The sequence below is a fragment of the Limulus polyphemus genome, unplaced genomic scaffold, assembly GCF_000517525.1.
Source record: "Limulus polyphemus unplaced genomic scaffold, Limulus_polyphemus-2.1.2 Scaffold3496, whole genome shotgun sequence".
Lineage (NCBI taxonomy): Eukaryota > Metazoa > Arthropoda > Merostomata > Xiphosura > Limulidae > Limulus > Limulus polyphemus.
The window spans coordinates 86,969-106,148 of NW_013669106.1; the positions used below are offsets into that span (position 1 = coordinate 86,969).

The 19,180-nt window shown below is 30.5% G+C and overlaps 1 protein-coding gene across 9 annotated transcripts in view; it reads left to right on the forward strand.

Annotated features, from left to right (window-relative positions):
• Positions 1–19,180, forward strand: part of LOC106469453 (insulin receptor-like) — an 89,022-nt gene that overhangs the window by 59,593 nt on the left and 10,249 nt on the right. For all 9 annotated transcript variants that reach the window (XM_022397975.1, XM_022397973.1, XM_022397974.1 and 6 more), the window contains 10 exons: positions 3,882–4,125; positions 6,860–7,130; positions 7,467–7,572; positions 7,890–8,041; positions 11,180–11,348; positions 11,815–11,911; positions 13,746–13,810; positions 15,722–15,864; positions 16,849–16,913; positions 18,628–18,760. In XM_022397975.1, coding sequence (XP_022253683.1) covers positions 3,882–4,125; positions 6,860–7,130; positions 7,467–7,572; positions 7,890–8,041; positions 11,180–11,348; positions 11,815–11,911; positions 13,746–13,810; positions 15,722–15,864; positions 16,849–16,913; positions 18,628–18,760 — 1,445 coding nt within the window. The remainder of the gene's footprint in view (positions 1–3,881; positions 4,126–6,859; positions 7,131–7,466; positions 7,573–7,889; positions 8,042–11,179; positions 11,349–11,814; positions 11,912–13,745; positions 13,811–15,721; positions 15,865–16,848; positions 16,914–18,627; positions 18,761–19,180) is intronic.

A 19,180-nucleotide genomic window follows, 5' to 3' on the forward strand; every position in this document is an offset into this window, starting at 1 on the left:
AAGTTGACAGTTTAGATACTTACCCTGAGATTTGTGTAACAAAATAATAAAAAGTAGTCATTGCTTGGTGAAGTGTGATCATAGACAGTGATGTCAAGGCGTTGAAGAGCTAATTAAGCTGAGTTGACAGTTAAGTTACTTACCCTGAGATTTGTGTAACAAAATAATAAAAAAGTAGTCATTGCTTGGTGAAGTGTGATCATAGACAGTGATGTCGGGGTATCGAAGAGCTAATTAAGCTCTAAGTTGACAGTTTAGATACTTACCCTGAGATTTGTGTAACAAAATAATAAAAAGTAGTCATTGCTTGGTGAAGTGTGATCATAGACAGTGATGTCAAGGTGTTGAAGAGCTAATTAAGCTAAGTTGACAGTTAAGTTACTTACCCTGAGATTTATGTAACAAAATAATAAAAAGTAGTCATTGCTTGGTGAAGTGTGATCATAGACAGTGATGTCGGAGTATCGAAGAGCTAATTAAGCTCTAAGTTGACAGTTAAGTTACTTACCCTGAGATTTGTGTAACAAAATAATAAAAAGATGGCATTCCTTGGTGAAGTGTGATCATAGACAGTGATGTCAAGGTGTTGAAGAGCTAATTAAGCTGAGGTGACAGTTTAGGTACTTACCCTAAAGATTTGTGTAACAAAATAATAAAAAGTAGTCATTGCTTGGTGAAGTGTGATCATAGACAGTGATGTCAAGGTGTTGAAGAGCTAATTAAGCTCTAAGTTGACAGTTAAGTTACTTACCCTGAGATTTGTGTAACAAAATAATAAAAAGTAGTCATTGCTTGGTGAAGTACTTCTGACATCAAACTATGAAGATTATAAAATTGTTTATTAATAAGTAGATCTTGTTAGGTGTAACCAGCCAGTTTACCGGTTTGGCAGTGAAACAGTAAGGTAGGTCGAAGTGCACATCTTGTGACCTGTTCATAATGTAATTAAACTAATTTATTATCGTGGCATAAAAACGCAGTTAATAAATCTTCAATATGAGAATTGTGAGATTTGTTCTCTAGGTCTTCCCCCAGTTTCTAAACTACCTACTTCTTTTCTTTGTGTATGGAGTTTAACATTAATTACTCATTATAATATAGATATTACTCTATCTAGGCCTTCCCCCCATTTCTAAATTACCTACTTCTTTTCTTTGTGTACGGAGTTTAACATTAATTACTCATTATAATATAGATATTACTCTATCTAGGTCTTCCCCCCCTTTCTAAATTACCTACTTCTTTTCTTTGTGTACGGAGTTTAACATTAATTACTCATTATAATATAGATATTACTCTAATTTTTATAGCCTTCAATCTCCTTTTTTTATGGTCATAAACTAGACAGACAGACCCTCTGGCCTCACCCACCTGTCACGTCCTCTCTCACAAACTCCCAATAACTTTCTCTGATATTTTATTAAATCTACCAAATGATATTTAGTGATACATTGTTTTTAGTATGGAATATGATCAAATTGTGGCTTCAGTTGGATAGTTTATCTTATGGCAATTCAGGTCAAACAGCAAGTGTAATTATTTTAAACCCCTATTGTCTTAGTTAGAAAGTCAGTTAAATTTTAATAGTTATATGACATTACTTGCTTTGTACATTTTCTGTTACAAACTCGGTGATTCTAGAACGAAAAAAAAAAGGTAATTTGGATGTATTTCCTATTTTTTATGATGGTCACACGTTAGGGTAGAGAAAATTACAGATAAATTGTAGTTTTACTGAATAATAATGTTTGATAGCTATTTAGGAGGTTTTAAAGGTTATGCAAATAAAGTTTGAAAATTTTTAGATAATGAAAAGTATTTTTCATCTTAACATGAAATTCATTTTGCACTCAGATTAGTCTACATCCTGACATCATGCACATATTTTTAGTAGAAATACTTTATTAAAATATCTGATTTTTTGTGTACAAAAGACTTAATGTTTACTGAAAGCTTACCAAATATCGTGAAGATACACAAAACATGTTAACATTTAAAGTATGGAAATATGGTTTAATACTTTGGTATTACAAGGTCGGCCACGCTGAATGACTCTGTATAGAAAAGGTTAACCATCTGTATGTGGACTTGATCACTTTGGCCAACCTAGTAACCACCAAGTAACCATGAAAGTATATATTTACTCATTGTATCTTCAGAAAATTTTATCAAGCTTTCAGTAAACATTACAAACCTGTTGTTTACAAAAAAAAATCAATTTTTTAATTGAATATTTTTACCAAAAATTTGTCTTTGAATTTACAAAGCCTTTACTGAGCCAGTCTGATTGCAAGATGATTTTCATGTTAAAAATAGAAATGCATTTTTTGTTCCATCTTACAGTTTCATGTTTCATTTGCTTAACATCTAGAACCTCCTAAAAGAATATCAAAGTTTTTCAGTAGAACTTTTTATTTGTTATTTTCTCTATCCCATTGTAAATAGGCTCAGACAAAAAGTACCATTTTTTTATTCTACAATGACTGCTTATTGTAACAGAAAAATTCTGTTATTTGTCTTAAAATCTTCAGTTTTTAACATTTCCTTGAGTGTTTTAATTTAATTTATCATGTTATTGCTCTCTGAACTATGCCTAACTACTAAACTAGCATAACAATGCAATACATCACCCTACAAAAACATATTGCAAGTTACAGTAAACTAAGTATTGAATTACATCACACAAGCAGCTTACACACATTCTTGACAGTAAAATGTATTTTTTTTTCAGTTAAGTTTTCTTATCTAAAATAAGTTCCTGATTTTTGCATTTTAATTACTTTTATAACAATAAATAAAAGCTCCCCCCACCCAGAGGCACAGTGTTATGTCTGCAGACTTACAATGCTATAAACCGGGTTTCAATACCCATCGTGGGCCAGATAGCCCATTGCGTATCTTTGTGCTTAACATTAAAAAATAAACAAACAATAAATATAAAAATTCATGAAAAAACAATAAGTATAGTACTTAAATGTGAGTCTTGTACTTTTTTTTTTGCAGTCAAAGTCTCAATGAAAGTTAACCCTAATTTTTAGTAGTATTATTGTTAGTATTTTACTGTATTTTTATTTATTTCATATATTCAGTTTATAATACAAAATAATAACATGCACAAAGAATACAGTGTCTTAAAATTTTACAATTTCATTCAGTTTATAATTAAGCTCTACGTATTTTAAAATAATTCCTTTGGCTGCCACCAGAATGAGCTAGTCTTATAACGAATTGAGTAAATTACAATCTTCTCTTTCTGTTGGCTATAAATAATCCAGTAGCAAATGTCGGAGAGAAATATTTACATTCGTTGAAAGACTGGTTGTGATAAGAGATCGTGACGTGTGGGTTTGACTTTCTAGTTTATATCTCAGTAGAGCTAGTGGATTGGAGGCTATAAGTTTAGATTGTCATAGCAACATGTATAAATGTATAATTTATGTAAAAACATTTTTTATCTTTTCTTTAAATCATATTAAATAAGTTTTACAGAGTTACAAAATATCAATCCTTAAATATATTTGAGTAAAAAATTATTGAAATTGTGTCAGAATTACTATTGTTTCTTAAATTTTGAAATTTGATACACAGGTGTGCACTTGATAGACTGTAAAACTGCTCACAGGCCATAACAGGGTTGAATAATCTTGAACAACTTAGTCATTGTAATTGTGGATGTTAATTCCACTTAAATAAAACATATTAGTTTGAATAGTATATAATTTTTAAAAATAATTTTTCTCTCTCAAATTGTCTACCATGGTGAAACTGGTGTCTGGTATCCCCTTAGAAAACTTGTTTAGCTCAGACACAAAAAAATCTGTTAATTTATTTTGTTATAAATCTGTGATTTTTCTTTTATATCTTTCTTCTTTTTATTACAGCCATCGTGATTGATTTTAAAGACAGAGGAATTGAGGAGGAGGATGGGGATACCACAAACTTGTGGGTGAACAGTTCTCATACAGGACAGGGGGTAGATAAAGATGGAAGTGATGAAGGAGGTATTACAAAAAATGGCAAGTGTTGTCCATGCACAGACAAGAAAGGTGAGAAGAAACAGGAGGATGAAATCCAAGACCAGATCCAGTTTGAGGATGCTATCCATAATACAGTTTATATTAAGAAGTAAGTGACTGCTGTGTAATTTGTATCTAAATGTTGAGAGGAAATTTGTTTATTAAATTTCATCCAGTTTATGGTTGTATGTTTTTCTACAACACTTGTCATTGCAGGTTTGAAATATATCGCAGTTCGTAACTCATTGTCGATGGATTTAAAAGTAACAATTGAATAATGTTTGGTGTTTTTTTTCAAGAACCAGTGCTAACTTTATATAGATATTTAGCAAGAAGTTAACACAAAAACCAAGTTTATATTTTTAATGTAATTTTATAGGTTCACTGTAACTCCTTTGTCATCTTTTTGGATATTATTTCCTCATAGTGAATACAAAGCATGTTCACACCAACAGTAGGTTTGATACTTTTCACTATGATATAAGTCCAGCTTATCTATCTTTGGTTAATTTGTGTTCAGGGTTACTGATGAGGAGTGGAATTCTCTGAAACTAGTATAACCGAATAACACGCACATTGATCAAAGTGTAGATTGAATTGGACCTCCCTTGAACTTAGATTTCGGAATACTATGTTTATTTATTACTATTTCTAGTGTTGGCATCCTTTCTTAGGTACTGATATTCAGTCTCATGCACGTCAACTAATATGCCAGCCAGGATTAACAAATTTTACAAGCATTCACATAATATTACCCATTCTGCTAATAATTTACACAACTCAGATAACAACTGACCACTGACATTTACCCCATGATCCATGTGGATCGTTCCTTGTGTTCTGAACTGTGGTTTCCAATGCTGTGCCAAAGTATTAACCATTGGCTAATCTTCAACCTGCTTCATGAAGTAATTGGTGGCAATGAGTACGTACCAGTTACCTCGTTCGGTTTCCAGAAATAGACCAACGGTGTCCAGGGCTACCCGTTGATGAGGTGCAACAATTCTCTGCTGGAGTTTGCCTTGTCTCTTTCAGCTGTTTCTCTGGACAGCACACACTTTAATCTGTTCACAACAGCATGAAACATCTCTATTGGAATGTGACCAGTAGAACCACTGTTGAACGATAGCTGAATTGCGAGTAATATCTTGATGCCCTCTAGTCTTTGGAGATTACAAAGTCTAGAGAAATGTCAGCTTTGGAGATTACTAGCTGCAGCACAGTTTGAGAACCGCAGCTCACTAAATGATAAGTTGCACCTTCATATACTGTAAAATTGCCACAAGTTATATTCATTTGTGCTGTGTATTCTTATTTGGTGAGCTTTGCCTTGCCACATGGCAAGGAGCATCAGTGTTTAATCTAGGTCCTTCAGTTGATCTTCCCAGGCTCCTAAAGTGCACCTTCATATACTGTAAAATTGCCACAAGTTATATTCATTTGTGCTGTGTATTTTTATTTGGTGAGCTTTGCCTTGCCACATGGCAAGGAGCATCGGTGTTTAATCTAGGTCCTTCAGTTGATCTTCCCAGGCTCCTAAAGTGTTAACCATGGTATCCGTTCACCAGTGTAATCTCCTACTCACTCGTGATGACATTCCAGTCATGTTACTTTGTTGAATCAATAACATCAGACTTACCCAGAACAACTACTGTTACCCTTATGACCATTCATTCCCATTAAAACAAGGAAAACTGTATCTTAGAGATATCACCTTGCCCTACCATTGCTGTTGACCTTCATGCAGCTTTACAGCCATGCCTCAATGGGCAGACTTTGTGTTATCTCCAAGTGATGACAGAGAATAAAAGTAGTTAGAACAAAATCAGCTTATAGACTATGTATTATGTGAAAACCATTGTGTAGCAGATGAGCTTTTAGATGAAGTAATTTGTTTATTGTGATCCCAACAGCTAGTATGTTAACTTCAAATTCACCTTGGTGTTCAGATTTAACTTTGTTGTTTAGATGTCACTTTTGTTGTCCAGATTTAACTTTGGTGTCAAAATGTCACTTTTGTTGTCCAGATTTAACTTTGGTGTCAAAATGTCACTTTTGTTGTCCAGATTTAACTTTGGTGTCTAAATGTCACTCTTGGTATCCAGATTTAACTTTGGTGTCTAAATGTCACTTTTGGTATCCAGATTTAACTTTGGTGTCTAAATGTCACTTTTGGTATCCAGATTTAACTTTGGTGTCTAAATGTCACTTTTGGTATCCAGATTTAACTTTGGTGTCAAAATGTCACTTTTGTTGTCCAGATTTAACTTTGGTGTCTAAATGTCACTTTTGTTGTCCAGATTTAACTTTGGTGTCAATATGTCACTTTTGTTGTCCAGATTTGACTTTGGTGTCAAAATGTCACTTTTATTGTCCAGATTTGACTTTGGTGTCTAAATGTCACTCTTGGTATCCAGATTTAACTTTGGTGTCTAAATGTCACTTTTATTGTCCAGATTTGACTTTGGTGTCTAAATGTCACTCTTGGTATCCAGATTTAACTTTGGTGTCTAAATGTCACTTTTGGTATCCAGATGTTGACTGTGTTTTCTAGATATAACTTTTTTTGTCCAAATGGTAATTTTGTTCTCTAGATACCAGTTTTTTTTGTCTAATGTCACTTCAGTCATCTATATGTAAATTTTGTTGTTTGGATGTCAGTTTTGTCTTGCTGTTAACTTTGTCATCCAAAATTAGTTTCCATTGTGCATTTTAAATTCTTTTGTTTTATTAATTATTGTTGATTACAAACTTCCATTCATATTCTTCTTAAGAAACTTTGAATTTGTATAATATTCATAACAGTTTTATATATTAAAAATAGCAGTTTTGACTTTTTTTAGTCCTAATGCAAGATTGGGAGTTAGTAGTCGTTCAAGAAGAGCCATATATACCTCGAAGAATCCACAGAAGGTGACTGAATCTGGTTCAACCTCCATAAGCGAAAAAAATCTCCACTTTTCAACCACTCTGGAGCCCGGTAATACCAGTACTTCACACCCACCAAGTGAAAATGTGACCGAGAACGGTGTTTACATTCGGTTTAGCATCAATGTTACACACACCAGCCTTACCGTGTCTCAGCTTCGGCATTACACTGAGTATACTATAGAGGTAACACCAAGTCTTCTGTTTATTTTATTTATAAGTCATCTATTCTTTTTGGACAATGAAACATGTAACATATAGATAATACCATAGGTTGCACTTGGATTAAATTCATTTCATGAAAGGTAGGTAGCAGATAGCAGCACAATTTAAGTAAGAGTTATATTTCCTTGAGGCATATTACAGTAAGGCTTGTTTTTATCCTTAGTGTTTTATTGATTTTGAAATAAAAACATATCTTCTGATACTTCTACTATTTTATGAACTTATTTTATTACCAAATAGTAATTTTTTTTTTAATTTTATCATAATCCATAGTTTTTGTACTATTGCATATTTTAGGTTCGGGCTTGTCAAGACATTGATAAGGAAACCCAGAATTCCTCTTGTCACTTGCATCAACCGTGTAGCACAGAGGCTATTGCGAGTATTCGTACTTTGCCATTAAGTAAGTGAAATGAAATTAGTAAACAATTTTTCTCAAAAGCTTTGTAATGTGGATGAGACAATTAACGGCTTTTTAGGAGTATCTTCAGGTTGATTAAGACTTGAAAACACAATCATTTCATACATTTTATGCTTGGCAACTTTGAGTTAAGACGTGCAAGTTTAAGAACTTAACTTACTGATTTAATTATAAACTGTGAATCCATACAAGAAATAAAGAAAAAATGTGTTTTGGGAGAAAAAAAAATTATTGAAATTCATTATTGATTATATTGATATTAAGAAAAAATAATGTTATAAATATCTTTCATTTTATAGGCAATGCTGACGATATTGATAGCAATACCATATTGATCCGAACAGATAATAGTTCAAGTAAAACTATGTTAATTAAATGGGATGAACCAAAAAACCCAAATGGTGTAATAGTATCTTACAGCGTCGAGTATACCCACCTAGATAATGATAGCGTGAGTATTACTGTCTCTCGTTATAAATGTACTTGGTGATGTGACTAGATGATTTATGCAATAAAATGGTTATACATTTTTCAGACTTTTTAGCAATCATCAGATTTTAATTAATTGTGGACTCTGTTCGACGTTGTGATAATTATTTTGTTAATTTTGTACATTTTGTTAAAACTGTCTGGTACAAAATGCATCAAGGAGTGACTAGTGTACTTTCAATACCTGGTTGTTACATGTGTTAGTGTTTAATATGGTGTTACCTTTCTGTTTATTGGTAACACAAATGTTTAGTGGTTAAATTTATTCCAAGGTTTGGTAGGTAATGGACTAGACTCGTTTTATCGGAGTATTAAAAAGTGCTTGTCACAGTGAAAAGAATGTATGCGAAAAAATATCATTTGTAATATGCATAATTGGTTTGATGAAAATAAGTTAAAAAGGTTGTGAAAGAAATCCTAAACTCTAGAGAGAGATTAACAATGTTTTATACAAACAGTTTACATATACTAATATTTACCATAAACAACTATTGGAACATTTGGAAATTCACTAAATAATCTTAGTTGAAATGTAAAGGTCCTCTCTTACCTCAGCATTTATTATACAAACAAAGGGTAGTTTATTTTATATCTAGTACTTTGATGTCTGGAAGATGAAAAATTGTTTAATTACACGTGATTTCTAACAAAAGAGTGACTATATTTTTTAATTTATGAAATGTTAAACTGGTGTTGTTGGTTTTTTATTTTCAAACATTGACTATATATGTATAGTTTGTGTCAAAACATTTCTTTCTACTTATACCAGAGATGTACATGTAACATTCTTTTCTCAATTTCCATTAGCTGGGTATGTTTAGGTTTCAGCTTTTTGTCTTATTAGTACTCTCACTTGTTATTTTTTGATGTACAAGTTGAAGTGAATTCAGGTTGATTTTTGTCATGCAATGCTTTCTTCTCTCTAGACCATTAGGATAATTCCTTTCTTGTGCATTGTTACTTCTACAGTTTAAACTCATTGTATTAAATTTGATGTGTCTTATACTTCACTGGTACTTCTACAGTTTAAACTCATTCTATTAAATTTGATGTGTCTTATACTTCACTGGTATTTCTACAGTTTAAACTCATTGTATTAAATTTGATGTGTCTTATACTTCACTGGTATTTCTACAGTTTAAACTCACTGTATTAAACTTGATGTGTCTTATACTTCACTGGTACTTCTACAGTTTAAACTCACTGTATTAAATTTGATGTGTCTTATACTTCACTGGTACTTCTACAGTTTAAACTCACTGTATTAAATTTGATGTGTCTTATACTTCACTGGTACTTCTACAGTTTAAACTCATTGTATTAAATTTGATGTATGTCTTATACTTCACTGGTACTTCTACGGTTTAAACTCACTGTATTAAATTTGATGTGTCTTATACTTCACTGGTACTTCTACAGTTTAAACTCACTGTACTAAATTTGATGTGTCTTATACTTCACTGGTACTTCTACAGTTTAAACTCACTGTATTAAATTTGATGTGTCTTGTACTTCACTGGTACTTCTACAGTTTAAACTCATTGTATTAAATTTGATGTGTGTCTTATACTTCAGTGAAGTATAAGACACATCAAGTTTAATAGTGAGTTTATAACAGTAAAGTACTAGTGTAGAAGTACCAGTGAAGTATAAGACATCAAATTTAATACAATGAGTTTAAACCGTAGAAGTACCAGTGAAGTATAAGACACACATCAAATTTAATAGAATGAGTTTAAACTGTAGAAGTACCAGTGAAGTATAAGACACATCAAATTTAATAGAATGAGTTTAAACTGTAGAAATACCAGTGAAGTATAAGACACATCAAATTTAATACAATGAGTTTAAACCGTAGAAGTACCAGTGAAGTATAAGACACATCAAATTTAATACAATGAGTTTAAACTGTAGAAATACCAGTGAAGTATAAGACACACATCAAATTTAATACGAGTTTAAACTGTAGAAATACCAGTGAAGTATAAGACACACATCAAATTTAATACAATGAGTTTAAACTGTAGAAATACCAGTGAAGTATAAGACATCAAATTTAATACAATGAGTTTAAACTGTAGAAATACCAGTGAAGTATAAGACATCAAATTTAATACAATGAGTTTAAACTGTAGAAATACCAGTGAAGTATAAGACATCAAATTTAATACAATGAGTTTAAACTGTAGAAATACCAGTGAAGTATAAGACATCAAATTTAATACAATGAGTTTAAACCGTAGAAGTACCAGTGAAGTATAAGACATCAAATTTAATACAATGAGTTTAAACCGTAGAAGTACCAGTAAAGTATAAGACACACATCAAATTTAATACAATGAGTTTAAATCGTAGAAGTATCAGTTTAAACTCACTGTACTAAATTTGATGTGTCTTGTACTTCACTGGTACTTCTACAGTTTAAACTCATTGTATTAAATTTGATGTGTGTCTTATACTTCACTGGTACTTCTACAGTTTAAACTCATTGTATTAAATTTGATGTATGTCTTATACTTCACTGGTACTTCTACAGGTTTAAACTCATTGTATTAAATTTGATGTGTCTTATACTTCACTGGTACTTCTACAGTTTAAACTCACTATTAAATTTGATGTGTGTCTTATACTTCACTGGTACTTCTACGGTTTAAACTCATTGTATTAAATTTGATGTGTGTCTTATACTTCACTGGTACTTCTACGGTTTAAACTCATTGTATTAAATTTGATATGTGTCTTATACTTCACTGATACTTCTACAGTTTAAACTCATTGTATTAAATTTGATGTGTGTCTTATACTTTACTGGTACTTCTACTGTTTAAACTCACTGTATTAAATTTGATGTGTGTCTTATACCTAACTGGTACTTCTACAATTTAAACTCACTGTATTAAACTTGATGTGTCTTATACTTCACTGGTACTTCTACGGTTTAAACTCGTATTAAATTTGATGTGTCTTATACCTAACTGGTACTTCTACAATTTAAACTCACTGTATTAAATTTGATGTGTCTTATACTTCACTGGTACTTCTCTCACCCATTAGTCTACTGTTACGTGGGAGTGAAACTGTTATTTTGCATTTCTCATAGCCTAAGCCCACTGTTGTGTGTATTACTCATCTCCAGTACCAGACAGACAAAGGCCATAGACTGACGGCCTTATCTCCTGGTAATTATTCACTCCGGCTTCAGGCTACTTCTCTAGCAGGAAATGGAAATTGGACAAACTATGTGTTTTTTAAAATTCCAGAAACATCGGGTCAGTTTTGTTTATTTAATCTCTAAATTTTTATTTTCTCGTGAACTTAGAATAAATCATGGTTTTTCACAGCAAAGTCAGAGTCTAAAGATTTTCTCTGCTTCAGATAAAAACAGTTGAAAATAGCAGTATACACACCATTATTACATGTTTGAAATTTAAATTTAAGAACTTAAATTTGTCTTTTATAATTATTAGCAATTAAGATAGTATTACATTTTTGATTGTAACAGGAATCATAATGAATATAATTAAAAAATGGACAAAACAATTAAAGTTGTTGGTAGTGTTATCATCAGCTGATGAGTTTCATTCACTGCTTTTTTTGGAAGCAATACTGATATATGTATTAAACTGTATAGTATTTTTAAGAATAACAACTAAGTACCTTGTTACTTATGCCTATAGAGTAAAACAGTTCTTGACCAGTTAGGTATTGTATTATTTTTAATATCTGTTCTTACAGGTGGTCTTACAACTGAAGTACTTGCTCTGGTAGTGTGTTGTACTGTTGCCACTTTCATCATCTTTGGAGTGGGAGGATGGATCTTTGTGAGACGGAAGTAAGCACTGTCGGCTTTTTTATAAGAACAGTTATAAGTGAACTTCAGATAAATTAGTAATTCTGGTTTAAAAAGTGGACAAACTAAAAAATTGACAACACTATGCATTTGAGTCAAAGTTCCATATCATGACGTTTTTTTATTGAGTTACATTCAAAACGTAATTAAGCAACTTATTATCAATGTATGTTAATAAGCTCGACATCAAAACATAGTTTATAATAAACATTTTTGTATTATCAAAGTTTTAAATTTCCTCTCGTGGCTTCCAAAAAATGGTAATGATTGTCCTTGGATTATTTGTAATCGACAGGAAGAGCAACATTTTGTTTACGTGATTCTTATATAGTTCTTTTATTTTGCCAACGGTTATCATACAGCCCCAGTTTTATTGTATGCTAACACAATTTTAGCCTACTTATAGTTTAGTTAGAAAACAGTTACATTAGTTTTGGGACATTTTGTTTCTTGTGTTTTATAATGCATATTTGAGACTATTAATGATTTTGTGGAGAATCAACATAGCATGAAAATATTGGTGCTGAGAAAATATACACTCTTAAGTACTAGTTATTGAAATAGGCTTCAGACATAATGTAAATTTGATTTTTTATGTGTGTTCTTTATTTATTATATATTTTTAATAAAGTAACTAGAATTATAAAAATTAGAAACTAATTAGGCAAGAAAACAAAAAGTAAATTAAAGTATTTTTACGAGACTGGCTTGAGTCAGCTGCATCACGCAAGCATAACTTATATCAGATCTAATGGACATTGTCAGGGAATAAAATTAAAGGCAAGCAGATGTAAAAAAAAGTTAGACAGCTGAGGCTTTAGGATAAATAATCATGTGCACAACAATCTGTTATTGTGGAAGAAAAAACGTTATTCAGTTAGTTTGCATTTTTGCAATTTTTGTTTCACTGTACATTGATGATTTCATTGTCAGGGTAGAGAAAATAAGAGATAAAATATAAAGATTATAAAAAACACCAACTTTATATTCATTTAGGAAGCTATAGAGGTTAAGTAAATGTGATGACTGTAAGGTACAAACAGGTATTTTTATACTTAACATGAAATCCATCAGACTGACTCAGTAGACTTCAGAAATTCACGGATGAACATTAAGTAAAAATACTTTTAATCTGTTTTTTTGTGTACGATAGACTTGTAATGATTAGTAAATGTTTGCCAAGTTTCACGAAGTTACAGAATTATGGTATGTTTAATTTCCTGGAAGTTACAAGGCTGGTTAAAATGCATAGGGTTAAAATAAGTTCTTCAAAAACCTATTTAATGTTTTTCAAATCCAAATACTGAATCTTTTTTTCACTCAATTTACTATTTTATTTGATATTTCAAAAATGGGGTTAAACTGTTAACAAGAAATTAAGGGTTGTTTGATTAAGTTTAAAATATATTTTTTTTCCAGAAGTAAAATCAGGTTTAAAAATACATAATGTTATTACCATCAGGTTTAGAACATAAAGTAAATTCAGATACTGTAATAATGTCTCCACTTATTCGATGATAAATATAGAAATGTAACTCAGTTATTACTGAAATTGGTAAATTGAAAAATTACATATTTAGATAAATAATTATTTGTGAAATCTTTGGGGTTATGAAACATTAAGTGATAAAAATATTTGTAATCATCTGGACTTTTGCTTTATTATATAGATAATGTTAAAAATATTCAGAAGTTAAAATATATTATTTAGATCTGCATAGAATAGTTAGATTTAAGGGTTAGAAAAAAAGCAAGAAGTGAGAAATTGTAAAATTTAAAATAATGTTAAAGAAATAAAATAACCTTTGTTTTGTAGGCTTGCTCCTAGAGTTCCAGATGGTGTTCTTTATGCATCTGTTAACCCTGAATACATGAGTGCCGGTAAGTGTAGTGGAGTTCTGCCAGTTAATTTTTTTTATGCATCTGTTAACCCTGAATACATGAGTGCCGGTAAGTGTAGTGGAATTTTGCCAGATAGTGTTCTTTAATCATCTGTTAACCCTGAATACACGAGTGCCAGTAAGTGTAGTGGAATTTTGCCAGATAGTGTTCTTTAATCATCTGTTAACCCTGAATACACGAGTGCCGGTAAGTGTAGTGTGTTGTTAAGTGCAGTGGAATTTTGTGTTCATTTCTCTTGTATCTTGTAAATTATAATTAATAAAAACAAATAAAGTAAGATTGAATATCATGCTGTACAATTTGAAATGAAGTTGACTTTATACTGTGACTGCTTTGAACTTAATGGAGATGACATATATGTGGTTGATAGGCCTAAACTAGTGTGCCATTATTTGGCTATATCTGTGGTAACTTTGGCAACAGGAATATCAGAATTATTAGTTGTAATTACACTTATAACCATATAGTTTGAAATACTAGTTACTTGAAGATTTGTGTTTCATAACTTAAAATATTAATGATTTAATGTGCTCTAAAATCAAATGAATTATTGTTTTTTTTACAGTTAAATCTAACATGTTAGCCCCGTTATAGTCTATTTTTAGTTATGGAAAGCCTAGAAAATAAAAACATTAGGTTTTTTTTAATAATTTTAAAAAATTTTTGTCCGGTGGCCTTAAGTAAAAACAGGAACAATAATAAATCCACCAATTTTATACGTGGACTTTGTTTATTTGGGCGGAAATCTCGATATAACTTTTGTTAGCGGTTATAGTTGTATTGTTAAAAAATATCCCAGAAAAAACAACTTAAAAATCATCCTAAAACTTCATTAACATTGTGAGACCAGCTTTGTGTGAAATATCTAATTCCTTCTTTGAAAATATATACTGTGTTTGTAAAGTTTCGTTTTAAAAAATAATTTACAGTTTTTCCTGAGTTGTTCTTGTGTTATATGAAAAAAACATCTGTTAATAATATCTGAATAGTTCTTTGGCTTAGAACATTTCAAAGGCAATGTATCTAATATACTTTTGAAATTTCAGGTTCTTCTTATCTTTAATTTTTCTTATGTTATTTAAACTCTGTCTGCTGTTAGTTGACAAGTGCAGATATTTACCTTTATTGTCAGTAATGATGAAGGTAGCCAACTAGGATTCTTGTTTATGTACTGAATGTTAATGTTTTTTAGTCAATAACGATATCTAAACCAAATACCAATACTTATAAGATTTTCCAATATAAAAAAAAATGTTTAGGTTATTAAATCACATGTTTGGATAAAAAATTCACAGCTTATATCCTAACACTTTTACAACAGTTCAGTGAGGAGTTAACTTTCCATATTTCAAATGCTTCATTGTTTAGAGATGTTTTTGTGAGACATTCAGTCATTTCTAGTTAAACATAAAATTACCCAAAACATCCAACTTTGATGGTTACTTACTTCCAGTTCTTGTAATTTCTTTATCTCGACTATAATTACACATTTTCATGATAAGTAAAGGAACTCTTTTTTTTCCTTCGGAGGTTACGTGCCCTCTTCTGTGGGCAGTGTAGCCCATTGGTAAAATTAATACAGTAACTTAGTAAGATCTACAATTTGGGAAATGAATACTGAAGGAATAGAATTATAGTTATAAACCCTCCTGATTTCAAAGATTTGTTTTTAATGTATTAAGTTTTGTTTTGTTGTTTTCATTGTGGATAGAAAGACTCTCTGTTTTATGCATAACTCAAGAACAGTTCAGTAAACTCATTCCCTCCTTTTAAAGAGCTAATATCTAGTGTCATACAGTTTTCTGAGGTCTACTTCTTCTGTACTGAGGTAGTTTAAATAATCCAGATTAAATATATTCACCATCAGTGTTACTTTTTTTTTATCTTTAGTGTATGAGCCCGATGAGTGGGAGGTACCCAGAGATAAAGTGTGTCTACTCAGGGAACTAGGACAGGGATCTTTTGGAATGGTTTGGGAAGGAGAAGCTAAGGACCTTGTGGAAGGAAAACCAAAAGTTAAATGTGCTGTAAAGGTCAGTACTGAAGATGTTTATTAGATGAAAATGTGTTGTAACTGTAATATTGTTTAGGTCTATTCTATCTTGCTCATTAACGTTAACTTTCAAACAAATGTAATTTAACAAATGTGTTGTAACTGTAATATTGTTTAGGTCTATTCTATCTTGCTCATTAACATTAACTTTCAAACAAATGTAATTTTAAACAATATTACAGTTACAACACATTTGTTTGGAAATTTAGAAAACTTACAAAGAAATCACAGATATGGAGATTATTTTATAGTTTCTCTAGATGTTCTTATTATTAAAAATGTTCTTGTGTTAAATTACATTTGTTTGAAAGTTAACGTTAATGAGCAAGATAGAATAGACTTAAACAATATTACAGTTACAACACATTTGTTAAATTACATTTGTTTGAAAGTTAACGTTAATGAGCAAGATAGAATAGACCTAAACAATATTACAGTTACAACACATTTTTTCTTTCCCTTAAAATCATTTTACTAGAATAGCTTCTTGTTCCTAATCTTTAATGATCACACAGCATGTGATTTGAACACCTACTCATGAAGATCAGCTTTGAAAACAGTTACAGGCAATGTTTAAATATCACTGGTTATAGAACACTATAAACTATTTACATCAATATAATAGAACAAAATCTTAAACACACACAAGACAAAATTAAGGTTAAAAAACAAAAGGTTAAACCTATTTCATGAAAAGTAAATGGTTAAAGAACCTACTAAATGTTTTGACACGATTTAGTGTCTATCTCAGTGACTACAGTTTACATATAGCTGGAATGTCCCCCCCCCTCATTCTGCCTTTAAAAAACATGTTTTATTTTTAGAATTTTTCTGCCCAATTAAAACCATAGGTTTATACTTGCTAATAAATTAACATCCGTTGATGATATAATTATCTACGATTTCCTTTTCATGTTCGCTAAAAAGGTTCTGATAGTTAAAATGATATTCTTCCCTGTCCCAGACTGTCAATGAGTCCGCATCTTTAAGAGAAAGAATAGAATTCCTTCAGGAAGCTTCAGTTATGAAGTGAGTATAATTCTGATAAATTTGGGAAAGGTTTTTTATAGTTGTTTTACACTTTTCTTAATTCTGTTGTAGATGTCTTGAGCATGTAGTGATGTTATTTTCTGTGTTATTTAACATTTTATGATCAAGCAGTTGAAGTGTATTAAAACAAAGTTAAAACCTGTGAAAGAGCTATCAGCTAATGCTGATTTGTTTGGTAACTAAATCCAAGAGTAACAAATAAAGTATGATACTTTTTGATTGGTGGATTAGAATAAAATTTCCTTTATTTTATTATAAATATAGTCGTGTGATCATTCTGAAAAATATATCAGAATTTCCTAATTATCTTAACTATAAAAGTAATTGTAACAGCTCATATTTAATAAATAACAAAACCAATATTTTGTCTATCTCAATATGGAGGTAAAGAGAGCTAAATCTAGCAAAAATGTTGCACAGTTTCATACTTTAAAAAGTTTATAATTGGGTGTGTAAATAGATAAAATATAAATCAATCGTAACTTAAGCTTCTAATGTCATCAGTATACCATGTGACTACTGATGTCACACTAGGAAAAAAACAGTGTTTACTTCTATTCCATTGTTGATTTTACAATGATTACTGTAAATGAAGTCCTATATCCAAGTGTGTGGTTTCTCTGGAATTTTGTCCAATTCTAAGTAGAGGTTCTTCTTGAGTATTGTTAAATTGTAACTGGAGTCAATTTCCCGCTCATTATTTGACAGCTTTAATTATCATTACACAAAGAAACTTCATTTCATTGAAGAATATAAACGTTACATGAAATATTGCTACTTACAAGTAGATATATCATTTTCTATTCAAGTAATTTGGTCAATACTGGAAATATATAAAAATGTTGGGTATTGTCAATATTAGTACAACAATTCTAAATCTGAAGTGGTATTGTCAATAATAGTACAACAATTCTAAATCTGAAGTATGGTGAGAAGTGGTGGATGTGAGGTAATAAAATTAGTGTAAGTAAAATAAACATTTAATAACAGTCCTATTCTAGTTTGTGTGTTTTTTGCTGTTTTTTTTACATTCAATTATTAAATTGTGCTGTATACACTCAATCAACTGAAACCGTGCTTACCTGGTTTGTAAACAACAGTTGTTACTGGAGAAAACTTGTACAGAATAGGTATTAAAAATTAAGAGAATGAATTTAGATGTAACAGATCCAGTTTCTCCTTTTTCACTGAGGATATTACTGATATCATACTGGGTTTAATGTAAAATAATTGCTAGCTCTGAGAAAAATGAAGAAAAAAGTTTTAACATTTGTTTTTGGCTTTTGTATATTTATCATGAACATACAAGTTCTCTTCATGAATTTGTTATTTTCGTATAATGTTCAGGTTGTTTGAGTTTATTAATTAGTAAAAAAAAAAATTTATTATTGATCTTTGGTCATTGTATTTCATATTTTTATGTAATTGTTTTTTTCAAACTGTCAAAACTGTTTGTCTTATTAACTTGTAAAATGATACTTTTCTCTTATGACTGATTTTTACAATACAATAAATTGAAATGTATTTCTTATAGTTTCATTCTGTGAAGACGATTGATATTTTAATGATTTTTTTAATTTTTCATTGAGATTCAAAAATAATATAATTGAAAAGTGTTAAATACTAGTGAATATTTATTAAAATCAACCGTAAATGCATTTGAAACGTCTGACATCTATAATGTTTCATCTAGAGCATTTAAGTGCCATCATGTCGTGAAGCTCTTGGGAGTTGTATCTAAGGGTCACCCTACGTTGGTTATTATGGAACTTATGGCCAATGGAGATCTGAAGAGCTACTTACGATCTCATCGCCCTGACAATGAGGTACTGTTTTCCACAGATTTTTCAAAGTGTTACATACATTTGTTTTAGAAAAATTACCAAAGATAGTCCTAAATCTGGTTTTTAGTTGATATGTAAGTCAAGGTGTACCTTGTGTTATGATGTGTTTGATAAAAATATTTCTATAGTATAAAGTACTTAAACAGTCGTGCTTCATTCGTCTTTCATATTGAACACTCTCTCCTATATTGATGTTTAATTATTACAGAAAACAAATTTATTTTGTAATTTAAGATAGTAATTGTAGGTATTTAAAGTACAGAGTTTTTGCATAAATTCACAGAAAACCAAACAATATTTTATAAATTCTAACTTCATATGGATACAGAATTAATAGTGTGTTATATTTTAACTATATATTAATTTATATGGAAAAAAATTAATGTTGCCCAAAAAGAAGTT